General features: G+C 38.4%; 1 protein-coding gene across 2 annotated transcripts in view; it reads right to left on the bottom strand.

The window, feature by feature from the left end:
* The window catches only part of CHCHD3 (coiled-coil-helix-coiled-coil-helix domain containing 3), a 250,871-nt gene that overhangs the window by 76,936 nt on the left and 153,995 nt on the right, over positions 1-19,940 (bottom strand). For both annotated transcript variants that reach the window (XM_036230910.1, XM_016148746.2), the window contains exon 5: positions 13,217-13,300. In XM_036230910.1, the coding sequence (XP_036086803.1) occupies positions 13,217-13,300 (84 nt within the window). The remainder of the gene's footprint in view (positions 1-13,216; positions 13,301-19,940) is intronic.

Genomic DNA, 19,940 nt, shown 5'->3' with positions numbered 1-19,940 from the left:
TCAAACCTCCAGGTTTCTGTTTTCTCATCTAAAAAAATACACTTATGTACTACATAAATGTTAAAATCCCAAAGAGAAACTTTTAAGTACCTATAAAATATTCCCTTTCATTAACATAGCATCCAGGTTGTTGTATTAATATTGGTTTTAATTGTCAGTCAACATAGGCTTAGAATATCAGCAATTGTGTCTTGTTGCCTGGCAAGGCACGAAACCTAGAATTTTATCATAATCCCTGTTTCCATTTGGCTACTTCCAAAGTAATATTCACTCAAAAACCATCCTTGTTATAATTACTCTTAAACAGCTAGACTCTTAACTGATATTTCTGTGGGCGTAGTTACTTTATATAACTTGCGTCTCTATTTAGACTAAAATACTTACCCTTTTGTCTTTCTGGCATTATTCTTTTGGAAACCAAGTTCGGGGTCAAATCCAAATGATATATAATTTTTTAATGTACCCAATAGAGAAATGTCTCTGTCTTTAATTACATGCTATTGAATTTTTACAAATAGCTCTAGGGATGTCTGCCAAATTTCTACAATTTAGAGCAACTATATCATGAGAGAATAAACAGTTCACAATTTATTATGTATCATTTTTCTGGAACTACAGAAACACTGTAGTTCTACGTTACATTTTTCATTTTAATGGTAGTTAGATAAACAGAAAAACAGATAGATCTTCTGAACACATGGATTGCCTAGCCGAGAAGATAAGCTAATTTTGCTGAGGATCTTAAACTACTCTTTTCTCCTGTTTTCACTCTTACTCACCACCTACAGTCCGTACAGGCAAAGTAGAAACTATATTATGATTAAGTTCTAGAAATATTAGCATTAAGAAGAGACAACAGGCAAGGAGGGGTGACAAGATACTAGGTACATGCCATGCACATCACCTGGGCACACAGTAGGTGCTCAACGTCCCCCAGGAAAGGGATCCTCGGCACAGGGCAGGGGAAGGCCCAGAGTGACACGGCAGGCCTAGAGATGTCCTAGTGAGGGACACTGAGGCAGCAGATGGCAAACCATCACTGGAGGTTAGAGGCAGATATGGCTTAAGGGTAGCTGACTGACTGAGTGCTGTATTTCTGAGATTAATTATTCAGTTAACTCAGGGCAGAGACTAAGAAAGCCGTTGAGCTGAAGTTCAGATAGCTCTAAGATAGGAGAAATATCCCTGACCTTAAACTAGAAAAAAGAAATTGGTATTTCATATTCGTGTTACTATAATTTAAATTTTCAAGAAGTTTATGCCCCCCAATTCCATAAGCATACGTGTAAATGGCAGGCAAGTAGTAAGCTACCCGGCCTGCTGCGGATACAGTTGTCTAGGGCTACTTCTGAGATTTCCGAGAAAGAAATGATTTTGAAACTGAGCTACGGCAAAGGAAGATGGTGGGGGAAAAGTGCCCAGGTGGCGGTGGGACCTGGATGAAGGTCATTCTGGGACACCACGCCCCCTTCTCTTATTGTCGCCTGCACACCAAGTCTCACCACTACCTGGGCTGACCTAGCTCGGCTAGTAACTTTGATTTCTGGGTATTTCTCCCCAAAGTATTTCTTGGACCACCTTCTTTCCTCTGCATCCGTCCGGATGAGTAAGGCCCAGTCCACAGATCCGTTACCGTCTCCTTACTTTCAGCATCTCTTCTATCAATTCAGCCTATGCACTTTAATGTACTGATTGTATCTGTCATCTGATCGTGCCCTATAAGGAAACTGGTGTGATTTTTCTTTACTGTGGACTCACCCCACAATTAAATGAGACTACTAGTGCTCAAGCTTGTAAAAGAAGCCAAACACGAAAGTTGCTAAGGGAGACTCAGCCGAGAGAGAATCTGTTACTTAACTCTAGTGGTTCTGAACAAAAAATGTCATGCCCACTTCCACCGAAAATCTTCTTAAAATGGGGGAGAAGAATGAAACTGCATAGGAAACGCAAGGCCGGCACACCTCACGGGAGTGGTGCAGTGACCTGCTGGCTACACCGAAGGGGAGGCTGCTGGTGACAGAGGAAGACGGGGAGGCCTGGCCGTGCCGGCTGGTTATCCAATGTCTCTGAGCTTCCGCAGCAATGGGCGGGGCGGTGAAGGGAGTAAATTCCTTCCCCTGAAGGTCCGTGCTGGGGCCAAAGGGATGGTGTTCAATCATTTCCTACACTGCCTGGCTTACAATTATCCCTTGATCGACGGGAGCTGTTTCGATGGTGCCGATGATACCGACATTGGTCTCCCTTGGACAAGCCTCACAACAGCGCGATGTCCACGGTGCGAAGTGCCCAGGAGCGTTTTCATCCAGAGCCAAGTTTTGTGATGACACATGGAGGCAGGCATTCCATTTAGGACAGGGCTTGTGGATAAAACTGATTATTCCCCCCACCCCGCAAAGTCATGTAAAAATAATGGATAGGAACATCACTTAGGGACCGTAATTTAATTTATTATTTGCTCAAAAAGTAGTACCTGCACTGACTGATGTTTAATTTTACGTAAATAAAACATGCAGTTGCATTAATATCAGTAACTGGAATGACCGGAGCAGAAGAATCTCTGTCTGAATGTCTGCGAAAACCTGCAGGATAAGGTGTAATTTCAGGTATGATGCACACAAAGCGACCTGGAAGATGCATGTCTAAATTACATAGGTCATTTTTTGAGATTAAAGCCTTTCGCCTGCTGAAAACTTCTCTATGCATTATTCAACAAAGATCTGTAAAGCACCTACTATGGGTTCCAGGTGCTGGGAATACAGCAGTGAACAGACAAGGCTCCTGCTCTCACAGATCTCATGTGAAAAGTACACGTCGTGAGGGCACAGCGCAGTGGCCACACTGTCTTCCCTGAACTCTTGTCCTTAACCACCTCTGACAGCAAATGAAATCACAGGATGACTGCTGACCTTCGTTCAACTTAACGCACCGGATACAAAGACTGCCCTTGCTGACCTAGGCGAGCGAACCCTACTGCTGCACCACATAAAACAGTCCTATAAACTCTGAAGACTCTACGCTCTGAAGGAATGGGAGGTGTCGACATACCTTTTGCTTGTTCCCCCAGCTCTAGATATTGGTAAACCTTTGGAAGATTTTTAAAGACCCACAGTGATGGTTAAATGTGTATGTAATTTGATTACCCTCCTACTTTATTTTATGAAAAGAGAAGAAAATTCCTATTCGGACCCTAGATCCTTGGTGTCATTCTGCTGGGCCTCCATGGCTCATTCTTCGAGAAAAGATGTACCACTCAGGTTAATGGGCATGATTCTGAGTCCTGAGGCGGGAGGGGCCCAGTGTAACCCCACTATTTACCACTCCCAATTCTAGGGAGCCTTGAATCAGGAATGTGGCTATAAATACACATTCGAGATAGTACGGTCTATTTCTAAAAGACTCTTTGTGAGACTAGAAATGATGAAGAGAATTAAGAGTGAGAAAGAACAAAGCCCACTCTACAGGACCTTCAGAATCCTCAGGCCTTTTTCTCAACTGTTTACCCTTTCGCAAATCAGTGCAAAGGAAGGCAATTCCAGGAAGCTTGCAGGTCCTCAAAAGCTCTCAAATTAGTAACTCTAGCAATGAAATTCTTGGGTGTCTGGACCTCTGTATCTTAGGATGCCAAACAGTAAGGACTCAAAAAATGGGGGTGCTGATATTATGCAAGGCACAGCAAATCTCTGATGGTATGCTGGAGTAAGTTCATGTTTCTTGGAAAAAAAAAAAAAGATTCTATGGTTTGGATATAATGCTGAAACGTGGCATGCAGTATCCACATCTTGGAAGCTCTGAATGTATACGAACTCTGAGAAGGCCTATAATAAAGAAATCTGTTCAGCTTAGTTAAACCTAACATTCTTCAAAATTATTTGGCCATGAAACCCATCCCACTCCCTAACATATTAACTTTAAAAAGTTACCTAGTGCCAGGTACCATCACGATGATCAAAGAGGAAATAGGTCTGGTCTTCATGGAATTTACATATTCGATATATATTTTCAAAGAGCTATCTGAGGCAACCAGTCCGCTGGGTCTTTATTTGAGCGTTTAACCTGTTTGATCTCTATCTCTCTCTCTCTCTCTCTCTCTCTCTCTCTCTCTCTCTCTCTCTCTCCAACACACTAAATTCCCCCTCTCTCTCTCTCTCCAACACACTAAATTCCCCTCCAAATCCCATGATCTTTAGAGCTTTAAGGGACGAAAGTAGTGGCTACTTCTCACAAAATATTTCTGCTCCGGAAAGGAAGAGTCTGGCGTAGCTCCCCTGAAGCCAGGTAGCGGTCGAAGGCTCTGTACCGGACGCCGACAGCCCTCCGTGCCATCTACGCACAGTGCCTAGCTCACTGGTGGAATTTAATAAATGTTTCTGAACGAACAGTGAATGTCAGGGACCCCTCTAGCCCACCGAATCTCTGAGGTGAATGACCAAGGTTAAAATCCTGCTGTGCAAACCTGCTTTATATGCCCAGTTCAGATGGGGGCGCTTCTGATTTGATAATGGTATGAGCTAATATTATTTGCAAATGTTGTAATGACCAAACGTATCTTCCTAACCGAAGCGAACGTGCTGAAACAATAATGGAGAACTGCGATGAAGAGCATTTTCTTCCACCAGCCCTGAAATTTCCTTTAAAAATATTAATAGCCATGTATTTTAATTTTTCGATCAGTGAAATAGAGAAATAAAAGTACTGGCTGATCTGCCTAATGGAGTACATCTGAAATTTGTAAATAAACAAGATATCAAGAAGCAAAACAATCACTAATTTTAAAACTGGATACAAAGAAAAATCAAGAGATTTAGCCCATTTGCCAATGCATACAAAGGAAACAGAATGACTTCCTAGCTGCGATATTCTTATCAATAGCAAGAAAAGATCCCAAAGAAAGGAAAGGGGGTATTAATTGTATCTTCCGCCTGGTGAGCCTCCCTAGACAAAATGAACAGAATCCCTAAAACTGGAATTAATTCCCTCTGGATTTCGTAACACTTTATTTCTTACTTTGTCTTTACACATTCAAGTGGCATACCGTTTTAAAAAGCTGTCATGGTAAACAGAATCTAATTATTTTATTGTATAGTCTTTCACAAGGTAAAAGAAACACGAAGAGTTGAGGAAGTATGCAACCCGTATTGTTGGCATCTTAGCACTTCCGACCGTTACAAGCCTCACAAAAAGGCAATACTGGGCTTTAAAGCTGAACTGTATATTATCTCTTTCTCAGAGCCCTGGGGCTATCGCTGCAAAGCACAGTGGTCCGTTCTAAGCTCTGAATAGAGAAAAGGAAGAGATCATTAAATTATAATTTCCATGCACAATTGGTACAAGTATTTCCTACCAACAGGATTAATATGAAAGCAAGATCCCAGAATAAAGCTGCTCAGCAGAGAGGATGGCAGTTTAGTGTCTTGTAAATTTGATTTCACTGAAAGCCCTGACACATCATAATAGTGAAATCCTATTTACTGTAGCAAGCAGGACGGATAATGCTATTTAATACCTGGTGTATTCGGTGCCATCATCTCATAGCTTTGTACTCCCTGTTCTCGTCTTACCTTAAGGTTAATACTTCTTGACAGCCTACATGGTAAAGAGAGCCCCAAATTAAGTGCTGATCCCATGATTTGCAAATCTTTCCTCTAAAGTTAGGCACAGAAAAACTGGCTCCAGTTAAGGGGATCATTTTAATGGGATACACTCTTATGTGCTCACCCCAGAAAAAAAAATGTAAGTCTCAAATCCCTAAAGCCAGATTAAAATAGCATTTCAAGGTTACCCAAACCACGTTTCGCATTAGGAAATTCAGAGAGGTTAACAGAAAGCCAATGTGTTTTGAAGACTTGTTGAATAATGAATTAAGGATAAGACCCTCATTTTCACCAGGCTGTATTGATCCCCCTGCCCCCAAGAATAAAACATTAAAAAAAAAATAAAAAGTCCATCCTGCTTGCTACTTTTGGAATGTCTGCGATAATAAAGTTCCTTTAGGGAGGCAGGTCACAGTACAAAAGGGTTCAGTCTTTGAACCTAAGTTGTAAATAACTCGATTATATTAACGAAAGGTGTGGTGATACTGGGCCATATTAATTTCTCTACCTAACAATTAACATCTAAGTGCACTTATTTAAATTATCTTTGTTTGTTAATGATAAAATATTGAAAGCAACTCAAGATACATGCTGCAAACCGCTTTACTGACATCTCTGTCATTTGGAATGGCTTTATAATTAAAAGTAACATTGGCTTCTATTGTCTTCAATGTCCTAACTCCTGAGCCAGAGAACCTGGTCCGTTCCCGTAACTCTTGGTAACTACAGAAAGCACAGGGAATCCGCCTTGATTTCAAGTTGAATGAGGAAGCCAGTACCAAATTTCCAAATGACAAAGGAACAATATCTCTCTCTCGGTTGACAAATGTAAAATAGCATAACCTACCGAGGCCTATCTACCACAAAGTTATGCTTTCAACTACTGTGTTAAATTTACTATGTATCACATGGCATGACCAAAGCATACACAATAATTTGGTGTATATTAGTTACCCATATGGCCTAGAATCATTGACAACTGTTTAGGAAGCACTGGAGGGGGGAAATATAAAAGGATTTTTTTTATCCCATAAATTGATTTTATCTCCCTACCCCCCAAAAAGATGGTTCATGTTTTAGTATATCAGATGTCAATGGTCTGTGATTCTATCCTTATTAATCCCTTGAAAAGGCTGACCCAGCTTCACTCAATGAATATTTTTACAATGACAGACTTCATCTGGTAGTAAAAATGGATAATAATTTCTTCCCATAAGGAGCATATTGAGCTGACAATAATCTGTTCTGTTGTCATTTCCCTTTATTATCACTGTTGGCATTATTTTCCCCCAAAGCTTTGCACAGAGGAATACAGAAACGAAGGTACTAATTGACAAGGAAGAAGTCAAGCAATCAAAACAGCCAATTAATCATACAGATGAGCCTGACACTTTATGATGCAATAGAAGATATGCTACCTACCATAAGCAAAAGGCTTTCAAAAATTGCTCACTTGATGTAGTGAGCATGACCCTAGAATTTAATTAGCAGCTCTCTCCACAGGTGATGAACTAGTAAAGTACATTTCTTCTTAATGATAATTTATTTTCCACCATTCTCCTTGCATTGCTCTCTTTTGCCCAGCTCGAACATTTCCCTCTCCTTCTTAATTGTATGGGATTGACTGTGGTGTGTATGCAAATTGCTGCTGAAATGTAAACTGAAAGCAATACATACCCCACTACCCTGTTGATCTGAACACTGTAACTGTATCTAACTAAGCTCTAATCTCCCCTCAGCTCCTCAAGCCACCAGGGCTTTGAAAGCTCTCTTCATGCTGTGCCAAACTCCACCATTCTTATGAACGCCAAGAGCAAAGTGGATGCAGTAGAGCAAATCAATTCAAGTTCATAATTGAGAAGTTAGGCATGCGAGACACACTAATCATCAAAGAATTCATGTCTCCAAGATGTCTAGGGGAGAAACGGGCCCTTCCTTCATCCTGGAAGATCCCTGGGAGAATCTGGACTTTGCCCTCTTATCCTAAGACTTTGGCCCTTCCTCTCACTTAGGATTAACGGCCGAACTACTGGAAAATATACATTTTCCTGAAGAACATGCAGGAAATCCAGACACTAATGAAATAACCAACAAAACAGTTTATCAAAAATAACAGTTTGCTTTCTTTCTAGAGATGGAATGAGATGACTATCCTGTGGCAATACTATGAATGTATGAGTACACGAATGAACATCTCAAAAATATTTTTAAACTGCTCAAAGGGCTATAAATTTCTTACTTCAAAGTAAAATAAGTACAACTAGATATTAAAATAATTCTTAGGAGTATCATGCTGTAGTTGCTAGGTAATAAGACCTTATTTATTCCCTTTCGGTGAAATTTTCCCAGAAAGTGCCAAATCCTAGGGAGTAAATTATGCATTTTGGATGCTTAATATTTCAGGTTACGAGGTAGTATTAATCAAATTATAACATCAGGACCTAAAAAGCTGTATTAGAAGCCAAAAAGAGCTAACTTACCACCCAAAGAACTAACAAAACAATCAGTAGGACTTAAGTATAGAACTGACAACTATTAAAGATCGCACTGAATAATGGCTAAAAGCTCAGATGTTGTAACTGGCACAAATACAAATCACATTTTGGCTGCATACTCTTAGGCAAATTACTCGCAGCCTTATGATCATCTAAACAAGAAGACTGGCAGCCGTATAGGGTTGTTTGTGTGGGTAAAATGGCATAATCTATGCAAAGTGTTTAGCACAATGCGAATCATCAATAAATACTATTGGCTACCAGAACGATGATGATGCAATAAGTATTAAAATATTCAAAGTTAAACTTTATTTTCTCATAGATTTAAATTTTTATTTAAATGCATAATGAAGAAGATAAACATGTTGTGTATATTTAAAAACTAGACACTAATTGCTTAGAGATAACTTTATGGTTTAAGCTTAGTAAATCTAGGCTTTATTCATTGTATGTCTACCATGCGTTGGGTTGTGGAAAATATAGAAATAAGAAAATGACCTTTGCCCTCAAGTGGTTTACAAGATAAACACAGAAAACTACTCTCAATTATCGTAAAATGTGGCACTATAGAAAGAGATATATAAAAAGCATTATTGAGAATTCCCTGAGGGGCCTGGAGAAGGCTTATAAAAAACATTTAAGAACGTTCTCCTTGAAAGCTGCCCTGGGCTTCCTCTCATCAAATCACCAACCAGGAATTGATACTGAAATCTCTTCCAGTTATGCCATACACCTACATGCCTACATGTGACACCTCCAATGTTCTCGAAATATAAAAATGTACTTCACATCTACGTCAATGTTGTTTGATAAAGCTGGCAACATTTACAATGAAATAAGGACTTGAACAACTTTTCAAATGGCTCTGACCTTTTAAGTAAAGAGCTGCTGCTTTGGAATATTGGGTCTAAGAAGTGGGAAACTGGTGTCCACTAAGATTACTCTTATTACTCCTTACAAGGAGTAAGTTATTTCACACAGCTGGTGACCTAGTCAATAGAAATACCCGGGAAGAGGAAGCTCCATTCTCACAGGGGAAGAGCTAATTGATAAAGGGTTTACTGAAACGGATTCAAGAGGCAAACCAACCTGTAGTGCAGAACTGAATGTGCTGCACATGCTCAGTGGACTCGGATTCACATTCTCAAAAGAAATCTGCATCAGGTCAGTGAAAATGAATAGTTCAAGTAATAAGATTATGAGTCAGTGAAAAGTGATAACGTATACAATTACTTTATTCGTTAATCTAGTTAATAGGCAGATGGTTAGGTGATCTTAGAAATCATCCTTGGAGTGATTCTGTAAAACACTAGATGTCCCCTCTCCATTACGACATATCACCTGGTATTTAGTTTATGGTTTATCACTTTATTTGGTTAAAATAGAGAAAGATAAGCACTTATATCCACTTTTAAAACACAGGCAACCTGAATTTCATAGCAAGTTACATGATTCTGCAAGTTAGAAAATTATAATCAGTTTTTCTTGTATTATGCACTATTGGCTTGACCGCTTTTACCTCTAACACAAAGTGTGTAGAATTCCTAATAAAAACAGTTAGATATTGTACTTTTCACTATCACCACAATACAAGAAAACTTTTTTACAACCTCTTGCATTTTAGCCTAGAAAACGCATCATCATGACTGGAGGTCTAAATGTCTCTCAAATATTCCTGGATGAAACTCTACTGGACGAAACTCAACTTAGGTACTTTAGATTTAAATGGCAGTAATAATAAACAAAAACAGAATTTTATAGAAATGGGCGAAAAACACAGTTGAATAATACTAAAGTAGCTTTATGATTATTAGAATCTTATACAAGTAAATACTCGTATTAGAATCTTATACTTGTATTAGAATCTGATACAAGTAAATACTTGTTAATGGCAGCAGCTTATATTTGTTAAGCTCTTTCCCATTTTCAAGGAGCTTTTAGACACATCAACTTATCTGGTCCGCCCAATAACTCGCAAAGGTAAGCAAGAAACAGAATTCTCCCCACTTTACAGGTGAAGAGCTGAAGACCACAGAGATTATTAGGTGAATTGACAAATAATTAGACAACCAAGCCATGCCTCCTGACTCCTAATCCAGGAGTCTTTCTACTACATTATTAAATATGGAATTATTAAGTATTAACTAGTGGTAGTGTGATTTTTCCACTTCGGGATTCTTCCAAGCTCACTGGTGCGTCTCAGAGCTTTCGGTTAAAATTCCTAGTTAACACTTTCCAGTCTTATCTTCAAAAAGGAAAAACTACATATATTTTTCCGTAAATAAGGAGACATTAATCACAATAATTTGATGCCATCATATCATACCCATCTGCTTCTAAACTGAGGCCAAAAGTGATAGTTTGCAGTTTAGGAGACCTGTTTAATCTGCCGAGAACAACTCCTCTCAGTTCCTCACACCAATCTCTAAATTATTCCCATCAAATTAGTGAATTTACGAGAAATGGGTGAATATTTTTTAGTGCCTTTTCTTGTGCCTAACAGTGGTCAATGATGAATTTAAAAGGCACACGTACAAAATCAATCAATCAATCAATCAATCAAGCAGGGTCATATGCGAAGGCAAAGAAAACTACCATCGGGCAGGTGCTGGGTAAATCAGCTCAAAACTTTCCCTCCCATCCGTTTTATCCAGCTGACGATGACTGACTACAGAGGTACAGTGCTCTGGAAGGACGAAAGTGAAATATGAAACGCCATTCACTGGTGGTTACTCTGAGCAGGACGCCAGGTGCTTTGATGAGAAGGAGCTCATTTAACAAATGAGCGAGGTTAAGTACTGCTGTATCCTCCTTTTAGAGCTGAGGAAAGTTTCGGTAAAATGCTCCAGGCTGAGCAACAGGTAAACGCCGGTTCAGGGATCTGAATCTGAGGCCTCTGATGTCAGAGCCTGCGCTCTAAACCAGGGTCCTGCAGACAACAGCTCACCATCCATTCTAGCCCAACACCTGTTTTAGTAACAGCCCTAAGAATGGTGTTATATTCTTAAATGGTTGGGGAAAAATATCAAAAGTATTGTATAAAATTCAAACTTCAGCATCCATGAAGTGGAACACAATCAATCACACTTATCTGTTGATATGCTGGCTATGGCCACTTTCACATGGCAGACTTGAGTGGCCGGGGCAGAAACTATACACAGATGCAAAGCCTAAAATATTTACTCTCTGCTCCTTAACAGACAAATTTGCTGATTTCAGCTCTAAGCCATTTCACTTTATGCTTATGTAACATCTCCATTTGGAAGTCTTAAGAAATATTCCAAACTAAACATATCCAAAGTCAGACTCCTGATTCTCTCCCTCCATCACACACAACTGGATCTGTATTTTAATAGTAGTCCCTTATAGAAAACCCACCTTTCTAGTTGTAAAAGCCACAGACTTAGTTTTCTTTCTTCCCCTCATGTTCAAAGCCATCAGCAAATATGGTTGGCTCTGCCTTTGAAATATCCAAACATATTTCTTTCCTTCCACTGATTAGCACCCTGGGCCAAGCCTTTATCATTCCTGTTCTGAATTACTGCTATAACCTCTTACTATGTCTCTATTGCTTCAGTTCTTGCTAAGGACAGCAGCTAGAATATTCCCCTACTCACGAACCCTCCGGCCTTTCTAAACACACCAAGGATCTCATTCTTGCTTTAAGGCTTTGGGGTTGGCTTGCTTCTCCATCACTGCAGATCTCTTTCTAAATGCCACCGTCTCAGACAGGTCCTCCCTCGCCACCTGCCTCCAAATCCACACTCCTAGGCCCTGGGACTCACCTTCCCCTTGCTTTATTGTTTGCTGTATCATCTCAACCTCCCGTATTTTACACACACACACACACACACACACACACACACACACACACACACACTGCTGTGCTGGTGGAGCCCCTGCCACTGAGCCTGCCTGGTGCTGGCCTGAGTGCCCAGGAGCTGTCCAGTGGCCCTGGTGATGACCATGAAGCTGGACCCCCCCAAGCCAGCTCAGCCTGGCTCTGTCCTTTCACCCCAAGTCCTACCCCTCTGGTGGCCTGGCTCCCATTCCTTGGTAGTCCCATTTCCCAGCCTCTCACAATACGGTTTTTACTTCTGTGGATTTAATAAAAACTTCACAGGCTCCTCAAAACACATGCACGTGCACACACACGCGCGCACACACACATACATACACACTGGGTTTTAATTGAATTTGAGCTCCATGACAACAGGATTTTAGTTCATTTTTTCAATAGCATATCCCTGGCACTAGACCAGAGCCTGACATATATATTAGGTACTTAAGTAAATATCTGGTGAATAAATGAGAAAATGGTCCCTACACTGAAGCAGCACTGAGTTCAGAGACACAGAGACAGGTGAACGTATTCGACATACAAATAACTATTGAATGGGACTTAACAATGTATTTTACCTACTTTCTTATTAAACATCCTATTCTAGACAAATCACATGTTGGGGTAAGAGAAAGCTAGCTTGGTAATCTCATGGTCTGTGTATGAAATCATTATTGGCAAAGCTGTGTAACTGAACAGGGGCGTTGACTGGATGCTCAAACACCCATTCTCACATTTTGTTTCAGCCTAAATTCCCTCGTCTGCCTCTCTGTCCGATTCTAGGTCCAGGCTGACTAGAGCTACCACCTCAGCTCCCCGTCCTAGCTCTTCCCCTATTTAGCTTCTGTTCACCACTCTTGAAAGAGACATTTGCTTCCTAGCCACACATTTAGTGAAACTGAGTTTTCACAAAGACAATATAGCCTTTAAAAAAGCACTATCATTTCTAAGAAAGTACTCAAGTTTAGTGAAAATTTAGGAGAGTTAAGAGTAGCTCTTGACTATATGACCTAGAGGTGATGCAGTTTCTAATTATTTAAGGGAAAATATGTGAGGGAGACTTGTGAGAGGTAAAAGGCATCAGTGAACCAAAAACATAACCATACCCAAAATTATCAAAGTAGGAAAGACATTCCTTGCAAGAATGATCTATCTGTTTGGTTTCTTCACTTCCTGGCTACTTTATAACTAGGAAAAGCAGTTATAGTTCTAATTTATTGATTCTTAAATAAATATATGGGGAAAGCTGATATGGTAACAGGAGAATCAAGGACAAAAAATAGTCATACCCTCTCCTCCAGTCTAGCCAGCTGCTCTTTGTAGAATGTATCCTGCTTCTTTATCATTCGATCTTTCTGTTCCAGCTGCTTAGCCTAAAAAAAGAAATGAAGAATATACTATATTAAAAAAAAAAAAGCAACAGCGAAGCAAAAGTCAAGTATAAATTACATTAGAAGTAAGTATATAAAGCTGAAGATTTTTGCAAACTATTAGATCCCTGTCATAGAAGACATTAATAAGATGATGATTGCTGTATTTGAATGTAAAGAACGAGTCTACATTGTTTGTGTGTATGTTTTTCTTTTTACTGTAACAGCTGTGTCCTACTTTGTCCAAATATATCATAACATAGCACAGACAGAGAGTTTTTTTTATAACTACTCTTTCAGAGAGTAATTTCAAGGATTAATATTTTGCACAATAAAACTTTGGTTTTTTTCCGGACACAAGACTCATGATCATTAACCTTTCTTTAACAACAACAACAAAATGCCTATACTACATTTTGTACATAAAGTTTATGCTGAGAACACTTGAATTACCCAGTGAAACCCACATAAAAATATATGTATTGGTCTCTTTCCTTTTATATGAAGAAGCTGTCTTTAGATGGAGGCAAAAACTACTATACATGTTTATTTGAATAATTAAAATTTAATAATAAAAACAATTAACTTAAAAACCCAGTTATCCCATTTCTAATTTACAAGATTTTTTTCTACATATTAAAAAGCAATAAAGTAGTTTTGCCTCTTGAAAGACATAATGATAGAGATGGTTACTTATGGAATGATTTTCTAGATTAGTTAAAAAAAATGCATTTATCAAACTGTTGTTTCTAACCTGTTTATTATGTTTAAGAGCCCCTTCTCTCCAGGAGGGAAGAGATCTCCCTACATTAGCCCCAGGTAGAAAAGTTTTTAACATATTTTTTGTTCAGTGACTGGTGAATACACACCTGACTAGGAATTTTAAGAAATTAAAAAAGAATGTATTTGGGCATTCCCATCCTTGTGCGGCACGGCACACCACAATTTTTTTGCGAGGTGATCAAGTGCCACCTGGCTCAACCTGAGTGAGGGTGACTTGCTGAATCTGCTCAGTTTAAGAGAACCCATTTACACGTCATTGTTTTGCTACTTACTTTGACATCGTTGTCCTGCAGCATGTTAAAACCAAACAAACAGTTATTTTAACAACGTGTAAGTACTGTGTTTTCCTGATCTCACAGAGAAATCCCATGCATACTATCTATCTAAAATGCAAACCAAAGAAGGCAATAAGGAAAGAAAAGGGATTTGCTTAACTTGGGACAGATTTAAAATGTGACTGGACTGTTAGTTTAAATAGATTTCAATGAAAATCTTGTGCTGCTTAAAAGCATATAAAAACAAATACAATATTAAGATTCCATACAAATACATTCATATGCAAATACATAATTTATAGCTCCTTGGTATCACAGAGTAAAAACTTGACAAGTCTGTCAGAAATATAAAAGTAAATGGAGAAAATGTTTAACAAAGCTAAGTGTGAAGAAAATATGTATGACTATGTAATCTAAAGAGAGATCTTTCTAAATTCAAAACAGACACCACCCCCCAAAAAAAGAAAATGAAAAAGAATGAACTTATGAGGCCCTTCATAAAATTAAAAAATCATTAAACCCAATGAAAAGCAAATGACAAAAAGAGGAAAAGAAATTCCAGCATGGAGCAGTTAGAGTTCATGTTACTAGCACATAGAGCCCTTGAAAAATAAGCCCTCTACCCCACCCCAGGACCCTTCACTCCTGTAAAAAAAAAAAAAGCCAGAAGAAAAATAAACAAATGACATAGACTGGTAATTCATACACAAAAATACTGAAAATAAACACATGGAAAAAGAAAACTCACCCCCCACAAGAATTAAGGAATGAAAATTAAAATAATTTAATACCATCATTCATCTATCAAAATGACAAAAATATAAAATAATATTGGCAAGGATACAGAAAAGCAGATTCTTCTACACACTGGAGTTCAGAACATAAAATCAATTTGACTACATGTAATAAGGCTTAAAAATGTACACAGTCACTGAGATCTAAACATTATTTTTAGGACTTTTCTTACATATGTAATTATAGTAATATGCAAAGATGTTCATGATAGGGTTATTTAGAAGTGGGGGGGGAGGACCCAAAAACAAAAAACCAAGTTAATTGTTAAATAAAATACACTCAAGGAAAAGAAAAAGAAAAAGACAATAAACAAGAACAACAGTATCATCTTTCTTTCTTTTTCTTCTTGTACAGAAGGGGTAAAAAGAAAAAGACCAGAAAAATATTCAACAAAATGTCAATAGAGGTTACAGCAGGGTGGTAAGGCTTATGGGGAGTTGCTAGTTATTTTTGCTTCTTTACATTTTCTAAATTAAAAATAAATATTCTTTGTAGTCAAGAGACACAGGAGGAAATTTTTTGAGGTGAGGGAACTATTCTGTTTCTTGATTACTGTGGTGGTTACATGATTGTATGCATTTGTCAAAACTCGTGGAACCATATATTACAAAGAATGAATTAAACCACACAGTGAATACAAATCAAGCATACTGAAATTTATGAAAGTAACTACATATAAATATATGTATGCGTGTATACATCTTTACTACTGTTAATCTGTTTATCACCTGGCCGATTTTACTTCTGGGCATTTAATCCTAGGGAATATGAAGAGAAGCACACAAGGATTTGTACCTAAAAAAATGCAGCCAGCATTACTTAAAGCACCAAAAAGGTAGAAAGAGCAGAGGTTTGTGTAAATAAGATTTGATCCAACAGCAGGATATTGATTATAAAGATTTTAGTCCAGCTGTAACAACTGAGCATTGAGAGCCATTAAAAAAATATTTTAATATTTTTTAAACTCAAAATATTATGTGTGTGTGTGTGGGGGGGGAACAAGTAATAAAATAGCATGTACAGCAAGTTCCTAACTTTTAGTTAAAAATGGGGGGGATGGGCAGAAAAAGTTGAGTGCCTGGTTACATAAACACAGAAAGAACTGTAAAATATGCTAAGATGTTAACATTAGATATGATGTGCACAGTGAAATATTTTCCTTATTTGGACTGTTTGCTATTTTTCCAAATTTTCCAACTAATGACCAAGTACTACTCCTATAATCATAAAATAGCTTTTTAATCATTAATATTATGTACATTTATCCCTGACTATGAGATGCGAACATAGTATGTTATGGAAGTGGAGAGAGTCAGCTATTATAAGTAACCACATTAAAAACCAAAAAAAAAATTTGTTTTAACAACTTGAAGTTATTTGTAGCAGGGAAATTATTTTGCCTACTAAATCCCTAACATACTAGCACTTGATTCTCTCTCCCATTCAATGCATGACATTACCTACCATGGTTCTTAAAACACCTGCACTAAATGCTTCTTTTGTTTATATGTAGTTGCACAGCAAGACTTTTATTTTTATTTTTTAATTCAATACTATAAGCGTATTGTAGTACTGAGCCTGCTGAGGGCTACACAACCAACAGATTTAATTTGTTGATTACAATCTAAAGAAAGGAAGAACAGAAAATCTTCATCCGCATTTTTAGATGTCATCCTTAAAAAAATTTTAATGCCACATGCCCAACGGTCAGATATGCGCGCTAAAGAGAAACTACCTCTGAAGACCGGAAAACACCAAACTACAGTCTAACATCACAAATCTTCCCTAGATGGCCAGCAGAATCAATAGTGTGAGGTCCGCAAGGGAGAATAACGCAGCAAGAAACATGCCCACAACGCTTCACTGGCACACTGCTTTGAAACAGTTAATGTGATGCTGGGAGGGAAAGTCACACAATATGAATCCTAAAACTTAAATAAGCCTGAAATACACTGACTAAGCTAATAGCCGCTGATGATGGAGAGTCACACGCAACTCAAGAAAAAGCAGTCGACCAAGTGCAAGGAGATAAAACCTCGACATATAACTCCCTAAAAGATACAGAATCATTGTAAATGAACAAATAAAAACAAAGAGGATTACAACATTATTTATTGTTATAGTAGAATCATTTCGTAGAAAAAAAAAATGAATATACAGAAAGTCTTCCCTCGTCTCATGTTTGCTGTTCCTCCCTGCACAGGAAATGTGCACTGATTAGTTTTCAGATCCTGTCAGATTTGGGATAACGTGACTGGGCTTGAAAACATGACAGAAAGTGCTTATGTGGATCATTATGGAAAACTAGAACGTCCCATATGCAAGAGAAACAAAAAAATAAGTAAATCAAGTTTTAAGAAACCGAACACATAAACATTTTGATATTTTACTCAGTGTTGGCAGCTAGATTCAGAATGAAGTATACATGTATTTACTTCCTTAAAGACTTGCCTCTTTTCAGAAAGGAATGAAAAGTTTAAGTACCTAACAACCTCCTGTTTTCATTCACTGCTGGCTTTACTTTTCAATTTCAGTAACCACTTATGTTTGCCTATGTTTTGTTTTGTTTTGTTTTGTTTTCCAAGAGAAAAAGCAAATCTGCCCCAAAGTGGCAGAGGATATATTCTAAAATGTCCTGGAAAGTACTTACAACAGAGGATATAAAATGGTCAATAGGAGAAAAACTGAGATTATGAATATGACATACTGTGCTGGTAGGAACTTTACCTTCTCCTGTGGGATCCTAGGTAAATCATTGGAAAAACTTTTGGGCATAGTAGCTTAGCTTTCCAAAGAGGAGGAGGCTGCCTCTGGGGACCAAGGCATTACACAGGGAACCCAGTGACATCACAATCTCTTAGATCAGAGGCAGTACTGTTACTTCACACCAACGACAAGGCATGGTAGGAAAGATTCTGTGCTATGGGAAAGCTGGTACATTTTAAATAACAAAGTTCCTTAAAATGTCAGTGTTCAATTTTAATAGCTCAAGGTAGAAAACAAAGCAGAAACCTGCTCAATTTTCCATAGGATGGCATTCTGAAGCCAGAGCTTAGTTTGATTGAGAAAAGGCAAGAATTGTAAAATCAATATAAACAGGAAATCCCTATAACTCATTTCCTATAATTCTAAATCTTGTAAGAAATCTGAAACGCATAATGAATTGGGAAAGATTTAATCTTTCACAACAATACAGATATAATCTGTGGCAGGCAAAATAAATCCCTATCTATCTTACAACTCACACAGGCAAACAAGAGCAGGGAAAAGAACTTTATTCCTTGTCAGAACTACATGTTAAGGGACAATATATAGGAACCTAATAAAATCATATGCGAACATAAAAGGGACTAAAATAGCCAAGGGGGCTGAACCATAAACTTGTAAGGTGGTATTACAGTTAGAAGCCACAGAACATGATCACTGTGCATATCAATTAGCCGTAACAAAATAATTAAAGTAGACATGTATCCAATTAGCTGAATAGCAGACTTCTGTTATAAATGAGAAATTACTTAGGGCTCACTGAGCCTTTATCAGGAGGCATTAATAAACAAGGAGTTATATTCAGAGCACTATTTTCTAAACCACACCAGAAGATAACCTTTAAAAGGGTAACTCTCGGTGAACTTAAATGATGTCCAATCTATTATCAAATTTAGTGTACTTTTCATTAACTACTTAGAGGCAGAAGCATAAGCTACGAACAAACCCCAGCTTGAAATGTTAAACTACACTATATCCACTAACACACTAGGCCTGATATGAGCTAAACACAGACCAAGAGCTAAAAGACAAAGACTGTTCTTCCAAGAGACTTCTTCATTATAGATCGGGAACTCACAACGAAGCTCCTAGAATGTGATCAAATCCATTTACTCCTGTTTTGTTTTCCCACAAAGAGTTTCAAGAACCCGGTCTATACGTCAGCTTTTTTCGTATTGAGAACATACTGGAAAAGCCTACTGAATGTGCCTTCTGCCACGTTAGGGCTTCTCTGCTTATTCTCTTAAAAAAAAAAAGAGAGCACAGGCAAAGGTAAGTGGTTTTGAAATTAAAAAGTAAAGCCGATAATGAATGAGAGGAAGGTGCTGGGTACACACATTTAGAAGAGAAAGCGACCTAGCAGCGCTCTGCTTAAAATGCCTCCAGCGGTCCTCACATAACGTTCGTGCAGATCATGGTATTTGACAAAAGCAGCAAAATTAAGCACTTGGTGAAATGAGAAATCATTTTACCAAGTTTTTTTCTATAATTTTAGAGAGGAAAAAACATTTTAAACCAAACAGTTACTGCTCCAGTTTTCTGGTTGATTCCCAACTTATTGGAACTATGACATACTAGGAAACCTCTGGGAGGGGGGTCAGGAGACCCAGCTGCCCCTTCTAGCTCTGCTAAGTCACCATGTGACCATGTGCTGGCCCATCCCAGGCCCTATCGACGCCCAAATCTCCTTTCGAATATTACTTCCTTCGTGTGGTATTTATCATTACCCCTGCTAACTCTCCTACTTTTGCACCTAACAAAACATTTCAACATGTCTCTTGTGGGATCTGTCTTTGGCTTTCGGTTTTTACTTCCCCACTGTCCTTCTCAACTGTAACTCCTCTGAGACGGGAAAAGAGATTCACTCCTCTCTGTCTGTATCTTTGGCTTGTCCTAAGTTTGTACCTTCCACAAGGGAACAGGACACGGTAGCCGAAATGAAATAAAGAGCACTGAGGAGAAGAGCCTGAAGGAAGGAAGTAGACAGAGCTTCTGGGGAAGGAATCTGCCATAGCATTCACGAC

The sequence above is a fragment of the Rousettus aegyptiacus genome, unplaced genomic scaffold (genome assembly GCF_014176215.1).
Source record: "Rousettus aegyptiacus isolate mRouAeg1 unplaced genomic scaffold, mRouAeg1.p scaffold_m13_p_13, whole genome shotgun sequence".
NCBI lineage: Eukaryota > Metazoa > Chordata > Mammalia > Chiroptera > Pteropodidae > Rousettus > Rousettus aegyptiacus.
This window is presented reverse-complemented; position numbering and strand designations above follow the sequence as displayed.